The 18,965-nt window shown below is 50.0% G+C and overlaps 1 protein-coding gene across 7 annotated transcripts in view; it reads left to right on the top strand.

Moving 5' to 3' along the window:
- Positions 1-18,965, top strand: part of TET3 (tet methylcytosine dioxygenase 3) — a 99,125-nt gene that overhangs the window by 35,449 nt on the left and 44,711 nt on the right. For all 7 annotated transcript variants that reach the window (XM_064572301.1, XM_054509761.2, XM_064572302.1 and 4 more), the window contains one exon: positions 15,682-17,815. In XM_064572301.1, the coding sequence (XP_064428371.1) occupies positions 15,682-17,815 (2,134 nt within the window). The remainder of the gene's footprint in view (positions 1-15,681; positions 17,816-18,965) is intronic.

Here is an 18,965-nt window from a genome sequence, read left to right as displayed (position 1 = left end):
ATCATGACCTGAGCCAAAGGCAGACGCTTAACGACTGAGCCACCCAGGCGCCCCGCGCAGCTATGTTCTCTTGTTTCTGCTTTTGTCCTAAAGCTTCTTACACAGATGGAGATACAGGTTTTCTCTAAAGGATTTTTTTAAATTACAATTTTATTGCAATGTAATTCACATCACATACTATTCACCCATGAAAAGTGTATGGGAAACACTATGGGAAAATATCTAGGATACAGTCAGGGAAGAAATGAGCATTTAAAAACCCCGAATAGGGGCGCCTGGGCGGCTCAGTCAGTTAGGCGTCTGCCTTCAGCTCAGGTCATGATCCCAGGGTCCTGGGATGGAGCCCCGCAGTGGGCTCCCTGCTCGGCGGGGGGCCTGCTTCTCTCTCTCCCTCTGTCTTTCCCCCAGCTTATGCTCTCTCTCTCTCTCCCTCAAATAAATAAAATTAAAAAGTCTTTAAAAAAATAAAAACCCCGAATATACTCAGTGACCCCAATTTTATAAACTGTATGCATATTGCATGGGGGAGAAAAGGCACCAAATGTATACTGTAGTCCTCTCTGGGAAGTGGAAGCTCCTTGTTCTTACTTCTTTATTTTCCACTTCGCAGGGAGAGAGCCTCCTGTTCTTCCATCTCTCGCGGCCTCTCCTATGGAAACTCTTCTTTGCCTTTCTTGTCATTCTATTCTTAGGACCTTGCTTTATTCTTTTGGGTCATCCACCAGAGTTTTCCTTGGCTCTGTAATGAGTTTTAGTGTGCCTGGGATAATTCTATCAGTAGCTGCACAAAGGGCAGCTTCACTCAGAGATAAACTCGTAATTAATATCAGTTTTCATTGCTTTCATCACATTCTCAAAGCCACAGAGTCTATAACATAGATTTATGCTGCCGTACACATTTTAGAGGTAGTGGTATGGGTCTGTCCAAAAGGAACTTTCCTTTGAATGAGATCTAGGATGAATCCAAACATCTGTAGTAAAGTCTTTGCTCGTGAGGCAGAGATTGCTCATCCACTGTGGCATCCCCAGTGCCTAAAAGTAACATTCATGTAGTAAGTTCTCAATACATGTTTGCTGGAAGCATACCTGTACATACATATGAACGCTATATATGAAAGGCGTGATGGTTATGATGTGCTTGATAGCATCATTAGGTGAGATTTTAGTATTCTAGGGGGCCACTCTAGCTAGAACCTGCTTTTTAAAAAAACTACCTTCTATCGTTTGTCCTTTGCCTGCATTGTTTTATGTATTTGTAGTCATGACTTTCGTACAGCATGGTATTCTGCTGTTTCTACTGCCCATTTTATCAAACATATTTCCTTGGCATTCATAATTTATGGTTTTTGAGACTATCTAATATTCTGATGAGTTGTATTGTAATTTACCCAACCGTTCCCCTCATCCAGAGTTTTCAGTTTTCACTAATGTGTAGAAAAGGTTTTTTGAAAAAAATGCCGATTTATAAACCTAAGTTCCTAGGAGCAAGATGGCAGGATCTATACATGTATTGGTCTACCTACCTACCTACCTACCTACCTACCTACCTACCTACTTACTTGCTTATTTTTACCATTTGAACAAAAAAAAAAAGATTGAAGTAGTGAATTAGGCATGCTGGCCTGGGAGCTGGGGACCGTGGGTTCAAGGCTTAGTGGATTGAATATGACTGACAGTGCGGGCTGGGGTGAAGGCAGAGGCGTGGTGGCCACTCAGGGAGCCTTGTACTGCAGTTATCCCAAGAGAGAAGTGAGGAGAAAATGGAAAGAAGGCAGATCTGAACTACTGTCAGGAGGAGCCGTGGACAGGACTAGGGTCTGCTTGCATATGGAAGCATAAAGGGGATGACATCAAAGGTGATGGGAGGTTTGAGCCAGGATATCCAGGAGAATAACTTTTCACATGAATTTTTAAAAATCAGTATTCAGAGTAGGAGTTGCTGGGGAAAAAGGGGACAGGTGCTGTTAGGTTTTTTTTTTTTTTTTAAGATTTTATTTTTAAGTAATCTCTACATCCAGTGTGGAGCTCTCACTCAAGACCCTGAGATCAAGAGTCACATGCTCTTCAGACGGAGCCAGCTGGGTGCCCCCTCCCCCCGCAACCTGCCCACCGAGTTAGGTTTTAAATGTGTTGAGCTTACATTGCATCCAGGTAGAAATGTTTCTTGGAGTTGGAGAGCAGGCTGGGAGCTTGAGGAACAGTCCAGGAAAAGGGAAGCTTTAGGGTTGGTGTAGACTGAGCTGTGGAGCCTTAGGTGGAGGGGAGGTTTCCAGGAGAGCAGAGGGTGGAAGGGTGGAGAGTAGCTCTGTTGAGGGGATAAAGGAGGAAATGGAGAATGGAGGACCAAGATCTAGCAGCGTCACAGAAACTGGGAGGAAAGTAAGTGGGGGTGTGCCACAGGAAGGCCAGAGGGAGGAGGACTCCCACTGTCTTCCTCATCACCCCTGATCCTCAGAGAGCAGATCACAGATGCGGAGGGCCAGGGTTTCTATGCCCTTTTCTCTAACACTGCAGATAGGACTTCCAGATGAACATGTACAAGAACCCAAATACTGGCATCTTTCAGTTATCTGGGCTAACAGACCAGTAGTGCCTGTGGATAATGAGACTATACTGAGATGTGTGATTGTTTTTTTCCCTAGGAGTTTAGGATAAATAGAATTTATTCGATTTATTCACACTCCCTAATTTCCTGTCACCAGGCTTCCCAAATGGCAGTTTCTCCCCCATTTCCAGTTCCTAGCCCACTGTGTGAAGTCGGTCTTATGACTGATGTTGGAGGCCCCTCTGCCACAAATTACTTTTCCTCCAGATTTTTGGGTGCTGGCTTAAAGATTCATTTCTTTGAATGAAAAAAAGTGTAAGTCCTCTTGAGTTCTTGAGAAAGGAGGAAGGGACGGGGGTAAACTCACCTGACGGGCGTCCAAGGGAGAGGCTGAAATCCATGCTTTGTGAGACTCGCCTGCACGTGTGGGAGCTCATTCTCCAAAAGATGAGAAGCTTGGCCGCTGGGAGGCCGTGGCATCCACACTCCCCTCCCATGTTCCATTGGCTTTTGCCACTCACCAGTGTTGAGCCTTGGAGTCTGGTTAACTGTCCCTCATTTATGTGCCCATCCACTAAAATGGATGTTGGAAGACTCGAAAAGGTTACATTTGAACATGACATTGCTTGTTTAATCCAGGATTTCGCCCCGGCCTCTCAAAACTGTTAGCTGCTCTCCTCCTCAGGGTTGTCCTCTGGCCCTCCCAAGGGGCCAGGAGGTTTTGTGGGCTTTGGGCACCTTTAGGGAACGTGCGTGGGGCCGTTGGTCAGCGGTGGTGCTCAGTGGGCTGTGGTGGCAGCGGGTTTGCTTTCTCATTTGCTTCGCGGTCAGACTCGGGGGTGGGGGGTGGGTGGTGAGAAGCGGGTGTGGGCAGTCGGGTGGGTGGAGCCGTGGGAGTGCCCGGCCTCGCTGGGGGGTGATGGGGGCTCTTCGGGACGTGCACTGCGTGGCTCGGGCGATGGCCCCAGCGGCTGCGGGAGGGGTGCGCGCGCGCGTTCGTGCGTGTGTGTGTGTGTGTGTGTGCGCGCGCGTGTGTATGTCTTGCTGTCTGGCCAAGGAGCCGCCTCTGCGTCCTGACCTGGTTCTCGTGCGCTGGCGGCTTCGAGGCAGCTGCTGCGCCTTTGGCCAGGCGGCTCAGTTTCCTCCCGGCTGACCCCGGCCGGCCGCCACCGGGCGCTCGAGGCGGGGGCTTCCGTCGGGAGAGCTGGCCGCCTTGGCCGAAGATCAGGAGACGGCGCCCGGCCTAGGCTCCCCACCGAGCCACCAGCGTGCACCCCCTCCGGCTGCCTGCCGGGTCGCTGGGGGGAGGGGAGGGGGGAGGATCGCGCTGCCGGGAGAGGCGGCTTCCGCACCGTGCGCCTTGCAGGGCTTTACCTTGGACTTCGGGTGGTGGGAGCACAGCGAGCCGTAGAGAACTTTTACTGGGTGGGGAACTTCAGCCTCTGCGCCCCACTTCAACCAAACCCTGTCTTCCCCTCCCACAGTGCCGCTCATCTCCTAGGATTTTTCCTACTCTCTCCGTGTGTGTGTGTGTGTGTGTGTATGTGTGTTGGGGGGATGGGTAACACAAACAACTCTCCAGCAACAGAAATAGCAAAAAGAAACTTCACCCACAAATTCCTCTCCGGGAAGCTCCCCATCTAGTCTTGTTCCGAGGCCTGCATAGTGTATGCAAAGTTTCAGGTGTGTTGTCTGTACCATGTTCTTACACCTTCCCCTTAAGTAAAAATCTGATGCCTACAATAAAGTCTGGAGACTAGGAACAAGGAAATACTCCCATTCTATACCACCCCGAGATGAGCATTGTTAACATTTCTGCATATTTTCCTTTGGTGTTTTGTGTGCACAAGCGTGTTGTGGATGGAATTGAATTCTTAAATTGGGCAGTATTTTTAATCTCGTTTCTTTTCTCCACTTCAAATAGTGTATAAACACTTCCCCTGTCATAAAAACCCTCGGAAAGCATCTATTTATGAGTACATTCTTGAGTTTCTTTTTTCGTTTAAGACATTTTAAGCAGTTATATATCTACTGATAAAGTAGTATGTATTGTAATTTTTCTTATGTATTATTTGAAATGCATATTTGACCTAGTGTTTTATGTACATTAAACAGATAAAGCATGATAATGCACACATGAAGTACCTACCCAAGATAAAAATTAGAACATGGCCAATATCGCTGAAACTATCTGGGTGTTTCCCCTAACCCTATACCCTTTCTTCACCTCCAGAGGTTACCACTCCCTTGAATTTTGTGTTTATCATTCCCTTGCTTTAAAGAAAAAAAGTTTTAATTACATACATTTAGTTAAATCTTTTACAGTACATTTAATTTTATTTTTTGATTGATCTTTTTTGAATTGGTAGACTATAGCCTTTCAAGGCTTGCTTTTTTTTTTTTTTTTTTTTTTTTAGCTCAGTTTAGTCTGAGATTTGTTTGTGTTCCTGTGGTTCATTTGTTTGCACTGATATATAATATTCCATTGTCCCTCTGTGGTTGGTGGGCACTTAGAATATTTCCATGATTTGGCTTTTATGAGTAATGCTGCAGTGAACATTTGTGTACGTATCTCTGATGCACATTTGCAGAGTTTCTCTGGGAGTGGAATTGCAAGACCATAGGGTAAATGTATGTTTAACATTAAAAGAAAGCACCACACACCTTTCAAAAATATTTCTTCTGTTTTGCCCTCTACCAATGGTATATGAGAAAAAAATTTCTGCTAACCTCCACCAGCACTTGATATGAAACTAAAGTTTTCACCCCTTACTGTGTACCTGGTACTATTAAAAGTGTTCTTCATATGTTAATTTGTTTAATCATGACAACCTTGTGAGGTTAGGTACTATTATTAACCCCGGATATACAGATGAGGAAACAGAGGCACAGAGAGGTTAATTTTCAACCCCAGATTTACAGATAAAGAAATGAGACACAGAGAGGTTAACTAACTTGTGCAAGGCCACACAACTAGTAAGTGGTAAGGGCAGGATATGAGCTAAACATTCTTTTTTCTTCATTTTGAGATCTTGTTCATTTTGTTAAAATTAAGTTATTAAAATAAATAGAATCCAGTTAACCAACATTGTATTTCAAATGATATCTTAGCGTCCTGCTATACCATGAGTAAAATAAAGAGGTATGTTAATACATGTACAAAATAACACTTAGAATGAAAGAATGCATATTTATATGCTTTATTTTCCAAGGAAAGGTTGCCCATGGAAGAAAAGGCCTGAGACAAGTATTCATAAGAGAAGCAACAATATATACTATGGACACCATACCAGTACTTATTTCAAAAATAGCCAGTTAGACCAGGAACAATTGAACATTGATGATTTTGCTCTAGTGTATACCAGGAGAATCGAACTAAACATTCTTGCTCTTAAATTATATATAGTGGATATAAAAAGAAATCTCACGGTGATCTTATTTTGTATTTCTCTGATTACTAAGAAGTTGAGTATTTTTTCATATGTTTATTCCCCATTTTCTTAAGAAGTTGAGTACTTTTTCATATGTTTATTCCCATTTTCTTTTCATGAAGAAAAACCAACATAACATTTTAAAACCATTTCCCTATTGTTGGGGCACTTAGGTTATTTGAATTCTTTATTATTAATGCTTCAGGGGAAATCTTTGGCACATGTAACTTTTTAATTTCTTCTGTTGTCTTATTTATTTTGTTTACATTTCCTGAAGTGAGATTAGGAATACTTAATGGTTAAAAATCACAGTGCTTGGGGCGCCTGGGTGGCTCAGTTGGTTAAGCGACTGCCTTCGGCTCAGGTCATGATCCTGGAGTCCCGGGATCGAGTCCCGCATCGGGCTCCCTGCTCGGCGGGGGGTCTGCTTCTCCCTCTGACCCTCCTCCCTCTCATGCTCTCTCTCTCTCAGTCTCTCTCTCTCAAATAAATAAATAAAATCTTAAAAAATAAAAAATAAAAAATTGTGATAGAGGGCGCCGGGGTGGCTCAGTTGGTTAAGCGACTGCCTTCGGCTCAGGTCATGATCCTGGAGTCCCGGGATCGAGTCCCGCATCGGGCTCCCTGCTCGGCGAGGAGTCTGCTTCTCCCTCCGACCCTCCTCCCTCTCATGCTCTCTGTCTCTCATTCTCTCTGTCTCAAATAAATAAATAAAATCTTAAAAAAAAAAAATCACTGTGCTCTTCTGGATTGCTGTGTGATCCTGGGAAAGTTACTTAGCCTCTCTGTGTTCAGGGTCCTCATCTGTGGAGGTATATCTCTACCCTGTAGGAGTTTATGACGATTGGAGGAGATGAGTGAGTGTGCAGTTATTAGCATGATACTCTAGGAGTGTTCCATCAAAGTTACTAGACTTTTCCTAGTTCCTCGTCTTTTCCTTTCTTCATTGAAACCACATCGGTTACTGTTGGGTCAGAAGGCATGAACAGTCACAGCCCTGTGCTTCTGCCAGATATGGTGACCTCAGGAATTCCCTGAGGTCACTGGGTCTAATTCAGCTTTTTCCCAAGCATCACCCCAGCCATTGAGAGATCTGCTACATCTGTATCCAATTTGTAGTAGAAAAAAAATTAGATTTTAAAGTGTTTTATTGATATGTACATACTAACCACAAGAGCCGCTACCTCCCCCCCACCTCACACAGGAACGCTCTTTGCCAATACATGACAGTCTCTAGAAGTTAGACATAGCCCCCCAGGATTTGCTGTCTGCAGACATGGGTGTGCAGAGTGTAGACCTGGGACAGGGCTAGCCAGCGCACACACCCCCACACTCAGACACAGACAGACACATGCAGGCAAATGAGCACATTCCCTGAAAGGGCTCCCCTAAGAGTCTCTTTCCCCTCGCACAGATTTGTTTCATCAGTAAATCCCAGGAGAGGAGAATCCTCTTAAGAGATGAATAATTGATCACCTCTAGACAGAAGGTGCCATAAATACAGCCCCTGTGTTGAGAGGCGGTGGGGCCATCAGTTGGGGGAGGGGGAGGGGAGGAAGGACTTGGCAGCTGCTCTGTAGGACTTGGGGGGAAGGGCTTAGCTGGGAGGTCCAACCCCTGGAACAGCTGCTGGAGGGCAGAGGAGCTAAGCTGCTGGTGCGGGCTGCTGGGAAAGCACTGGGTGGGATCTGCTGGCCAGCTCGGTGGGGAGCAGCCGCTGCTATCTTGGAATCCCAGAAGAATTCATTCTTGGAGATTCCACTGTAGAGGATGCACCCTCGACCAGCCCTGCCTCCCAGCCACTGGCCTTCAGTGGAGGTTGACTGCAGACTCATCCGTCCTGGCTGGAAACACCTTCCCAGGCATGTTTCTTCCAACATGGTGACCGGTCCGCAGAACAGCCCCCTGGACTCTGCCTCTTCTGACTTCCCCTTTCCTAGAGGCCCTAAGACGGTGTGGCCAGCGAGGACTTTGATCTCTCAAGATAGTAGTGTTTAACCTCCTTCCTTCTGTCTCCTTTTGATAGGGGATTGCTGATTTGGTTTCAGTGTGCTGATACTCTGAGAGCCAGGAAGGACTTGGGAAATCTGGTGTCTTTTCTGCCCCGCTCCCTGTGTTCTAGACAAAAATGAGATGTTTGGTGGTGGAGTTCCACACCTCTCTGGAGCCCCTCAGGTGGGGAGGGTGGACTGCTATTGTTGAATGCCTGCAGATGTCTGGGGGACCAGCTGTGGGGGAGTGGGAGCGGAAGAAGGGAGTTGGCTGTAGAAGAAGAGATGGGTGGGACCTTGGGAGTCCTGAGCAGGCAGGGTGCAGGGACCAATCCCAGTAGAGGTTCCTGGACCCTCAGAGGAAGACCTGGAGTCCCCTTAGGGTGAGAATCATGACTGGGATTGGTGTGCCGTATGCACATGTCAGCTCTTCATGAAGTGGGGTGAGACATGGAGTCTGCTTGGATCCGAGAAGGGCATTTACTCTGCCTGTCTCCCAGTAACAAGCCCCTGTTGGCCCCCCATTGAGAGGAGAGCACCCCCAGCTTGGACAAGGCTCAGCCTGGGATGGGTCAGAGCCTTCCTGGTGACACTGTGAGGCAGGGAACCGACTGGGTAAGGTTGGGAGTGTGGATCCCAGTGAGGCCAAGGTGCGGTTTTGTACCTGGAAAGTGGCTATAAAAAGGGACCCACTTTCGGTGAGCCTGTGCATGGAGGGGGGATTCGGGGCAAGCTGATCTGGGGATCAGTTTTGAGGTTCTCCAGTCACGTAGGCAGAGGTATTCGCCATGGCGCCGGCAGCCTTGCAGACCTCTGCGGTGCATGCTTTGTGACGGGGCCAGAGCAGAGTAGCAGCCACCAGCTCTGCTCTCCAGGGACAGGGCTGAAGAGGCGGGTACCAGCCAGGTCCTGGGAGGAAGAAGCAGCAGATCTTTTTGAACATATACTGAGTACTTGCTGCTAGGTCCTGAAGGTGTGATGGAAGCTTTAGTGTAGGAGCTTACAGTGTAGTTGGTCATACTCACAGGAAAAGATCCCCCACCAGAAGGGGGCTGTGTGTGGTGACTGTAGGATCGGGCTCAGACCCTGTGGTCAGCAGGTCTGGGGAGGGAGGAGTTTATCAGGAAGCAGTTGATTCCGTTTCTTGTCTCAGCCCCTACATTTAATCATCTGCTTCCATAACCATGGCTCATTCTCATCTCTCGGCTGTTGCCTTAGTTCAGGCCCTTATCACTGATTTGGACATTCGTCTCCTAACTGGTCTTTAGGCCACCAGCCTTGTAGTCTGCAGTGTGAATTCTACAGGGACACCTGATTGCCCCTCCTAAAAGGTAAATCTGCTCCGTTTTGTTCATGCTGTGAGCCACACACCTGTCCTCCCATACTTCATACTCAAGCCGTGCTCAACAGCTTACCTTTCCCTGGGCCCCCACGCCTTCTCATGATTGGGTGCTTTTGCATATGCTCCTCCCTCCATCTGGAATTCCTCCACCCCTCCCCCCTCCCAAATACCTGCCCATCTTTCAAGCCTTGTCCCCAAGGTTACTTTGAAGTGAGACTTGTTTTGTTTTGTTAAGTAAACTACCCCCAACGTGGGACTCGACCTCACAAGATGAAGAGTCTCTTGCTCTACCAACTGAGCCAGCCAGGAGCCCCAAAGTGATATCTTTCTTGACACACATGTCCACCTGCCCAAATAGAAATGACCCTCACCCTACGCCCTTGTGTAGACTGCTTTCACAGCACTGATAGGCTTTAGGGCATTTGTTTATAGTCTGTCTCTTTTCATTTATTAACGTCTTGATGTTCCTGAAATAGAGTCTGGTCTTTATGCCACCCCAAAATTTAGTGGCATAAAGCAGTCATTTTATTATGCTCATGGAGCCTTTGGATTCAGAAGTCAGGAAGGACACAGCATGGGACACTTGTCTCTGGGCCTTGATGTTTAGGGCCTCAGCTGGGGAGGCTCAAAACCTGGAGGTAACTCGACCACTGGGCTCGAATCCTTGAAGGGCTCCTTCACACACACATTGGGCAGGTGATGGCAGCTGTTGGCTGGGACTTCCATTGGGAATGTCCGCTCAGACACCTGCTTGTGGCTTTTGTATGTAGTCTGGGCTTCCTCACAGCATGGTGGCTGAGCCCCAAGAATGTTCCGCTTTGAAAGCCATGTAGGGTCACTTCCATCACTGTCCCAAGCCCAGCCAGGTTCAGGAGAGGGAGCATAGACCCCACCTCTCCATGGGAGAAGTACATGTGGGATGGAGGGGTATAAGATAGTCTGCCACACGCGCTAAGTACTTTGTGCGTGCAAATGACATTCTTCAATTCTGGAGGCTGAGCGTGGGTGGAATGGGAGGAGGAGTTACGAAGTGGTGCTGGGAGCCTTGAGGGAAGGTGAGGCATCATCAACAGAGGTAGTGGGTGGGGTGGGGCTGGGGGCACATGGAGTTGCTTGAAGGAGCCCCTGGCAAATTGGCAATTAGAAAGTGTGCACACACACCAAGACTCAAATTAGGGGAGCAGGCATGGAGAGAGAGGAGATAGAGCAGAGGTGTTCTCATCTAGAATTGTTTGGGGTCACCTGTTTGGGTCTGGTGGTCAGGCGCATTGGAAGAACACAGGTGATGCTGGGGTCAGGAACATTGGCGAGTGTAAGAATGCTGTCCAGAATAGGAAATTGGAAAGGGGGCTGTTGCAGGTGGGGAGGGGAGTTCACTTCTGTTTGAGACACTCTGCTCCTCAGTGGGCTTGTAGCGTGGCCCAGGGGGTGGAGCTAGCTGGAGGTCAGCTGAGAGATCCAGACAAAATGCAAACATTGGGGAACATCCTTGGAGTGGCATTTGCTGGAGCCCAGAGGGGATTGGGGATTGAGGGAGATGGCATGGAGGGGTTTAGAGCTGGGGCATTTCTGAACTGAGACTTTGAAAGGGCCTCCCTCAACTAGCCTCCATACTCTAGCATTGCCAGTAATCACCTGATAACTACCTTGTTCCTTTTTCAAAGTGTCCCTTCGTAAGAACTTGCTGCCTCCTGCTTTTTAGGGGGACAAGGGTTGGTGCGTTAGCATCTCTAAGAGTTAAAAGTCTTCCTTAAATTGAGCCCACGTGTCCCTCTCTAAAGCTTTACCCATTTTCCAATTCCATCCCTTGAAACGAGTCTAATTCTGTGCCAGGCTAACAAACTTCAGGTGTGTAAAGACTTTCACGAGTTTTGTCTTCTTCAGAACCTAAAGGGACCTGTTCCTCTATGGTTTTGCACTGTCTTGCTTGCTCTGTGTCCCCTCAGGGGCAGCCCCGAGGGAAGCCTGGGTTCAGGTATGGTCTGGGCAGAGAGGGGCCGTCGCTGCCTGTGCTACGGGGTCCTGTTCCGGTCAGGTCATGGCTGTGTGTGTGTCCAGCTATGGCTTGGGACCCGTTAGCAGACTATGAAATCAGCTTACAAAGTTGCAACCTACAAGAAACAGAGGGAGGGAGGGATTTGTGTATCTAGTAAGGGGAAATAGTATTTTGCCAACTTGTCATGTATATAAATACATAACGGATCATGTTGTGAGATACATTTCTTCCTGTGGATTATAGTAAAGAAGTTGCAAAAAACCCTGGGTTATAGGACCCTTTGAAGCTGCCAGATCATCAGATTGTGTGTATCGTCAGCTAGTCTTTCACCTCTCCTGATCCCTAAGACATTTTTATGTGCACTGCTGCCATCTTTGATTTGCACATATATGGTTTGGGGACTAAGTATAAGACCCTATTTATCCTGTTAGATTGTTTTCTCTCCAGCTGTTGAGCTTTTGGCACCTGGTCCTTTCATTTAACATGGCTTTATCCCTCTTATTTTCAACATCTGCCTATTTAATAAGTGTGCCTTGTCTATCATTATTGATAAATAATAACAGGACAATTCTGAGGACAGAGCCCTATGGCAGACCACTAAAGACCCCCCCCTCCCAGGGGCGCCTGGGTGGCTCAGATGGTTAAGCGTCTGCCTTCGGCCCAGGTCATGATCTCCAGGTCTTGGGATCGAGCCCCATGCTGGGCTCCCTGCTCAGCAAGGAGTCTGCTTCTCCCTCTTCCGCTGCCTCTCCGCACTGGTCCTGCTCTCTCTCTCTCTCTCTGTATCTCTCTGTCTCAAATGAATAAATAAAAAATTCGTTAAAAAATAAAAAAGACTCCTCCCTTCCCCCCACCCGGGTTGCTACACCACTTGAGTTTGAGCATGGTCATTCTGCCAGTGGTGAGCCAGCCTGCCTGGCCTGTAATTCTCTACTGCTGGCCCTCAAAGGGGTCATGGCAGGCCTTAGGAAATGTAAACATCCATAGCCCAAGTAGCAGATGCAAATGCCTACAAGGGCTTGGCAAGTGACACGAATGAATGAAGTGATAACTAATTCAGGCAATTAATAAGTAATCTCTGACCCCTGGCCTTGGTGTCCAGAAAGCAGCATGGAATGGTGAGGCTGGGGGCAGGCCCGAGCAGTAGCCGCGGCTCATCAGCCAGGTAGAAGTGCGGACCTTCAAGACAATCTCGGTTTCATGTAAAATTTGGTTTTTTAATATTGGCAAGACAAACAAGAATCTAACACTATGCAGGCCAAACCAAACAGATCTGTGGCTGATTTGGCTTACAGCCCTTGAGTTTGTGATCTATCAGACAGGATGTCTCCCAGTCTCCTGGTCCAAAAACCATACGACACAAAACAGTGAGGTTAGTTGGATGTTGATGGGTTGATGGCCTTTGTTGAACCTGGCTCCTTGTGGTTCCCTTAGTTACTCTCTCAGGAATCTTACTGGGGCTGGTCTTGCTCGGTGCACCAGAGTTGGGAATGATGCTTGCTCTTTTCTTGCTGGTGGCACCTTCTCTGGAGGGCATTTTTCTTCCAGGATCCCCGGCACATGTTGAGGAATGCATCAGTGGGATCCCCTGGCCGAGAAACTGGAATTTAGCATTTCTTAAAATCTCCCCGCACCCATCCTGGCTTCACTTCCCTCGTTTTTGTGTCCACTCTTCCCTTTCTTCTCTTTTTGGTCTAAAGAGCATTTTCTTTCCCAGGGAACTCAGAGGCCCAAGCGTCAGCCTAGCCCTTCCTTGTTCTTGTTCACAAACCAAAAATAACTTTTTAAATCCTTTTAGTTGTCTTGACCATTTTGGGGAAGCCTCAGCTCCCGCAGCATTAGTCTTCCTGACACTGTTTTTGTAAATCCACGCTACTCCCTCATGTTTCTTCAGGGTTATGCATGCTCCTTCTGTCTTTTACACATAAGCATGTAAAATTTGGCCACTTCAGACTTCGTTGCCTTTGCTGTCACCGTGGTTTAGGTTTCTGAGAAGGAAGGAAGGGACGACCGGGTGATCAACTACATTCCTAGAGGAAAGGTTTCGTTCCTAGTTCCACGTTCGGAGAGACAGTCAGGGAAAGGCGGCCTCGTCCGTGGCCGGTGGGGGATGGGAGGCCTTTCACCGGGCTGAGAGAGTGTTCGTGCAGCAGCTGTGGGCAGGAGACACCGAAGTGGTTAAGATACGGACCTTGTCATGAAGGAGCTCCCATCTGCTCGGGGAGGCAGCTGCTTGAATGATAGCAGGGGCCTGTGGAAAGTGCTGCTAAGGCATGTACAAGGTGCTGCAGGAGCCCAGGGGACAGGAGCCACAGGGCAGTCTGCCAGCCAGGTCAGGGAGGAGGTGCCATTGAGCTGGTACTTGAAGGATAAGCCAAGGTGGCCCCACAGAGGCTGGGAAGGGCATCCCAGGCAGTGAGCACTGCATGTGCAAAGCTCAGAAAAGCATGTTGGAAAAGCACAAGGGTCCTTTGTGGCCAGAATGGGGCAGCGATGAAGATGAGGTGGGAACCCTAGGCTGGGGTCTCTGCTCACCTTCCACTGGGCTAATCCCAAATCCCACCTTCCCACCGCTGCTTTGGAGCCCATGCATGATGGGCACCTTCCACAGTCTGGGGACTAGTATCAATTTAACCATCTGTTTATCCACTCTATGCTACACCTTATAGAAAAGTTGCAAAAAGAGTACCTGGGACGCCCACATACTAAAATTGTTCACATTTTGCTTTATTTGCTTTATCATTTTCTCTCTGTATGTGTATTTTTTATATGCATATCATATTTTTCTGAACCACTTGAGGTTAAGTTAGAAATACTATGTTCCTTTATCCTGAATACTTCAGTGTGTGTGTGTGTGTGTGTGTGTGTGTGTCCCCTGAGGACAAAGACATTCTTTTACATAATCAGAGTAAAATGATTCAAGCCAAGAAGACTGAGATTGACACAGTGTGATCTTATCCGCGTCCATATTCAAATTGCATCAGATGTCCCATGGTGTACCTTCCAGCTGTTGTCCCCAGTCCGTGATCTAACGCATGAACATGCATTTCTCTGTCTTGTCTCTTCAGTAAGCCCAAGATGTTTGCAGAGATGTTTGTCTTTGAAATTTTTGAAGACAACAATCCAGGTGCTTTCTAACATACCCTCCAGTTTGGGTTTATCTGATGTTTCCTCATAATTACATTTGGGTTGTACATTTTGGCTGGAATTCTGTGTGAGTGATGTTACATCCTTCTCAGTGTATCATATCAAGAGTCTCATGATGTTGGCCACAGTATTGGTGACGATGAGTACTCTGATCATTTGGTTCAGGTGGTATCTGCCAGATTTCTCTTTGCTGTTTTAACTCAGTGATTTTCGAGGAGATATTTTGAGACCATGTCTATATCCTGTGCCCCATTAAGCTTTCACCTCCTAGTTGTGGCATCTACTGATGACTTTCCAAATCTATTGTCCCTTCTGTATTTTTTTTGTTGGCAGTCTACTGTAAGGAAGCGCTTTCCTTTCTAGAGGGATGAATTCTGCAAACTGAATTTCGCATCTTCGTATTAGCTTTTAACTTGCTGGGCTGAACCCCTTGGCTCCTTCCCTTTTTTGCCCTCCCCCGTCTGTGTGCTTTGCTGGACATCAGGTGTATAGTGGTGGTTCTTGGGCTTGAGAAGAGGCCTGGATCTTGGTCCGACTAGCAGCTTGCTTGTGACTGGCATGACTGGCTCGGCAGGGGCTGAACGCACGTGGTGTCCGATCATCAGTGTTTCTCTCCAGCCTGGCTGGGGCTGGGAGTGGGAATGTCATCTTGTCACCAGCTCTCAGAGCTCGGCCAGGGTTTAAGTGAGGACAGTAACAGGCAGAGAAAAAAACTGTGGTTTCCTTCCCACTAAAAAGCTCTGGCTGACCTCTGGTCCAGGCTGCGTATGTCCCTCAAGGCTGCTCGCCCCCTCCACGTATACCACACACTTAAAGGCATATTGCTTCTTGGGGTGTTTGGTTAGCTTTCTCCTGACAAACACCGAAATCAGCATGGTCCCGGTGTCACTTTGGTCATTGCGAGTTAAAGATCTTTTTGTGAGTCCTTAATAAATGCTTGGTGTCTGGGGAGCCTCATCCGTATGATCGATCTTAGGCTCTAAAAGGATCTGAGAACATTCAGAATTCTGGATTAGGACCTCTTAACGATCTGCCTTTCCTTTCTGTTGGTGCAGCTAGCTGGGCAAGGAGACCTGAAGATGAAGATGAGTTCAGGCTTGAGCTGTTTCAGGGACAGAGTGTGCAAGAAATGCAGGGTTTAGGTATGCATCTGCGTGGTGTGAAGCAGGACAGTGCTTTTCTACTCTCATGGCTCATCTTTTTCCTTTTTTCTCTCTTTCTTTCTTCAGACAGGCTCAGAGCTCAGCCCAGTTGATGGACCTGTTCCAGGTCAGATGGACTCAGGGCCAGTGTACCATGGGGACTCACGGCAGCTAAGCGCCTCAGGGGCGCCGGTCAATGGTGCTAGAGAACCTGCTGGACCCAGTCTGCTGGGGGCTGGGGGTCCTTGGCGAGTAGACCAGAAGCCCAACTGGGACGGTGCCCCGGGCCCAGCTCACACTGCTCGCCTGGAAGATGCCCACGATCTGGTGGCCTTTTCGGCTGTGGCCGAAGCCGTGTCCTCTTACGGGGCCCTTAGCACCCGGCTCTATGAAACCTTCAACCGTGAGATGAGTCGCGAGGCTGGGAACAACAGCAGGGGAGCCCGGTCAGGGCCCGAGGGCTGCTCTGCTGGCAGCGAAGACCTGGACACGCTGCAGACGGCCCTGGCCCTCGCTCGGCATGGCATGAAGCCACCCAACTGCAACTGCGATGGCCCGGAGTGCCCTGACTACCTCGAGTGGCTGGAGGGGAAGATCAAGTCTGTGGTCGTGGACGGTGGGGAGGAGCGGCCCAGGCTCCCAGGGACTCTGCCTTCTGCTGAGGCTGGCCTCCCAGCGCCAAGCACCCGGCCAATCCTCAGCTCTGAGGTCCCCCAGATACCTCCCCCCGAGGGCCTGCCCCTGTCCCAGAGTGCCCTGAGCATCGCCAAGGAAAAGAACATCAGCCTGCAGACGGCCATTGCCATCGAGGCCCTCACACAGCTCTCCTCTGCCCTCCCTCAGCCTTCCCACTCCACCTCCCAGGCTTCTTGCCCCCTCCCTGAGGCCTTGTCCCCTCCTGCCCCTTTCCGGTCTGCCCAGTCCTACCTCCGGGCCCCCTCATGGCCTGTGGTCCCGGCTGAAGAGCATGCGTCCTTTGCTCCTGATGGCCCTGCCTTCCCGCCAGCAACTCCTAGAACAGAGTTTCCTGAAGCCTGGGGCACCGACACCCCACCAGCAACTCCCCGGAGCTCTTGGCCCATGCCCCGCCCGAGCCCTGACCCCATGGCCGAACTGGAGCAGCTGCTGGGCAGTGCCAGTGATTACATCCAGTCAGTATTCAAGCGGCCCGAGGCCCTGCCCACCAAGCCCAAGGTCAAGGTGGAGGCGCCCTCTTCCTCCCCAGCCCCGTCCCCATCCCCCATGCTCCAGAGGGAGGCTCCCGCACCATCTGCAGAGCCCGACGCCCACCAGAAGGCCCAGACCGCCCTGCAGCAGCACCTTCACCATAAGCGCAGTCTCTTCCTGGACCAGGCCCACGATGCCTCCTTCCCCGCTCCCACGGAGCCTCCTGCTCCGGGCTGGTGGGCCCCACCAAGCTCACCTGCCCCACGGCCTCCGGACAGACCACCCAAGGAGAAGAAGAAGAAGCCCCTGACACCAGCTGGAGGTCCCGCGGGAACCGAGAAGGCCACTCCTGGGTTCAAGCCCAGCGTCCGGAAGCCCATTCAGATCAAGAAGTCCAGGCCACGGGAAACGCAGCCTCTCTTCCTGCCTCTGCGGCAGATCGTCCTGGAAGGGCGGAGGTCCCCAGCCTCTGAGGATGCGCAGGCACATCCACCTGCCCCTGTCCCCGCCTCACAGGGCTCTGCTGTCCCCCCGCCCCCAGAACCTTCTCTTGCGCTATTTGCACCTAGTCCCTCTGGGGACAGCCTGCTGCCCCCTACTCAGGAAATGAGATCCCCTAGCCCCATGGCGACCCTGCAGCCGGGCTCCGCCGGCCCTCTTCCCCCTGCCGATGACAAGCTGGAAGAGCTCATCCGGCAGTTTGAAGCTGAATTTGGGGATAGCTTTGGGCTTCCTGGCCCCCCATCTGTGCCCATTCAGGACCCCGAGAACCAGCCAACGTGTCTCCCAGCCCCCGAGAGCCCTTTTTCTACCCGCTCCCCCAAGCAAATCAAGATTGAGTCTTCGGGGGCTGTGACTGTGCTCTCAACCACCTGCTTCCATTCAGAGGAGGGGGGCCAGGAGGCCACACCCACCAAGGCCGAGAACCCCCTCACACCCACGCTCAGTGGCTTCCTGGAGTCACCTCTTAAGTACCTGGACACACCCACCAAGAGTCTGCTGGACACACCTGCAAAGAGAGCCCAGGCCGAGTTCCCCACCTGCGATTGTGTTGGTAAGTCCGCCCAGGGGTCAGGGAAAGTGGAGGCCTGGTGGGCTTGGGTGTCTAGGCTCAGTCTCTTGTCTGGCAAACATTTACTGTGTGCCAACGCCCCCCCCCGGGGGGGGGCCTGGGGACACTGAAAAGTTCTCACAAGCTAGTGGAAGAGCCCACGAAGGAAGCAGATAGTGATGCTATGTGGTGTGTAGCACGTCGGTGGAGGTACGTGCTGGTGCTTTGTCACACACACGGAGGCGAAGGCCTCGTGGAGGCCTGCCTGTGCGAGATGGTGCTGGTGTTGAGGCCTGAGCCTGGTGGCTGTGAGAGGGCAGGGCTTATTTGGACTGCTCTTGGTCTAGGGGGAGCAGAAGGGGCGGAGTGCATGTGGGTATGAACCCAGGGTGGCCTGGGGGGCAGGCGGGGGCCAGATCTTGCAGGGGCCCAACAAGTTGGGGTCAAGAGTTTGACTTGACCTCATTGGTTTAAGTGAGCTTCTGAGAGTTGTAAAGCAAGGAATGATCTGTCACCTTGTGCTTCTGAAAGACTTTTCTGGCTGGTGGTGGGGAAACCTGTAAGAAAGGTGTCATGAGCCAAGCAAGAAGGAGTGCAGGCCTGACTGAGAGAGTGGGCGGAGGGACCTCTTGGGAGGACATATGGGGTATGGACAGCCCGGGGTCTCTGCCTGGGTGGTGCTGGTCCCCGAGAACGGGCCGAGAGCCCGGAGCTCTGAGTTGTGGGTTTGGACACAGTTGGCGTCCAGGCTGTGGCTGAGGCTGTGGTGTGGGTAAGAGAGCGGAGGAGCCTTGCCTTCCTTCCTGTGAATAATCAGGAGCAAGGCTGCGGGGACTGCGCCTGGGGGCTCCTGTCTTGGGAGGTCACTGAAGTGTTGGGAAGCCCCAGGTCTCCTCTAGGGCTGTGGCTCTCTGCTGTGTATGGTGTGTTCCATTAAAGACGTGTTTCACGTGTTGCTCAAAAAGCACATTGATGCTAGTGAGGAGTATGTTGAGATTCTTGCGATTTTAGGATACACCAACCAGGCCTTACAAAAAAGCTGTGTTCGCTGCTTGTTAAATTAATGTCGGGTCAATGGTGTGATTCGTTGCGATGCTGCATCCTTGCAGTAAGGAGGAGCTGGGCTGTCCCGCTCATTCCAGCTACCCCAGAC

This window comes from Mirounga angustirostris, unplaced genomic scaffold (genome assembly GCF_029215605.1).
Source record: "Mirounga angustirostris isolate CCGP_5_RB_7025 unplaced genomic scaffold, mMirAng1.0.hap1 SCAF_10, whole genome shotgun sequence".
Classification (NCBI taxonomy): Eukaryota; Metazoa; Chordata; class Mammalia; order Carnivora; family Phocidae; genus Mirounga; species Mirounga angustirostris.
The sequence above is the reverse complement of the archived record's forward strand: the minus strand, read 5'-3'. Positions and strand labels throughout refer to the sequence as shown.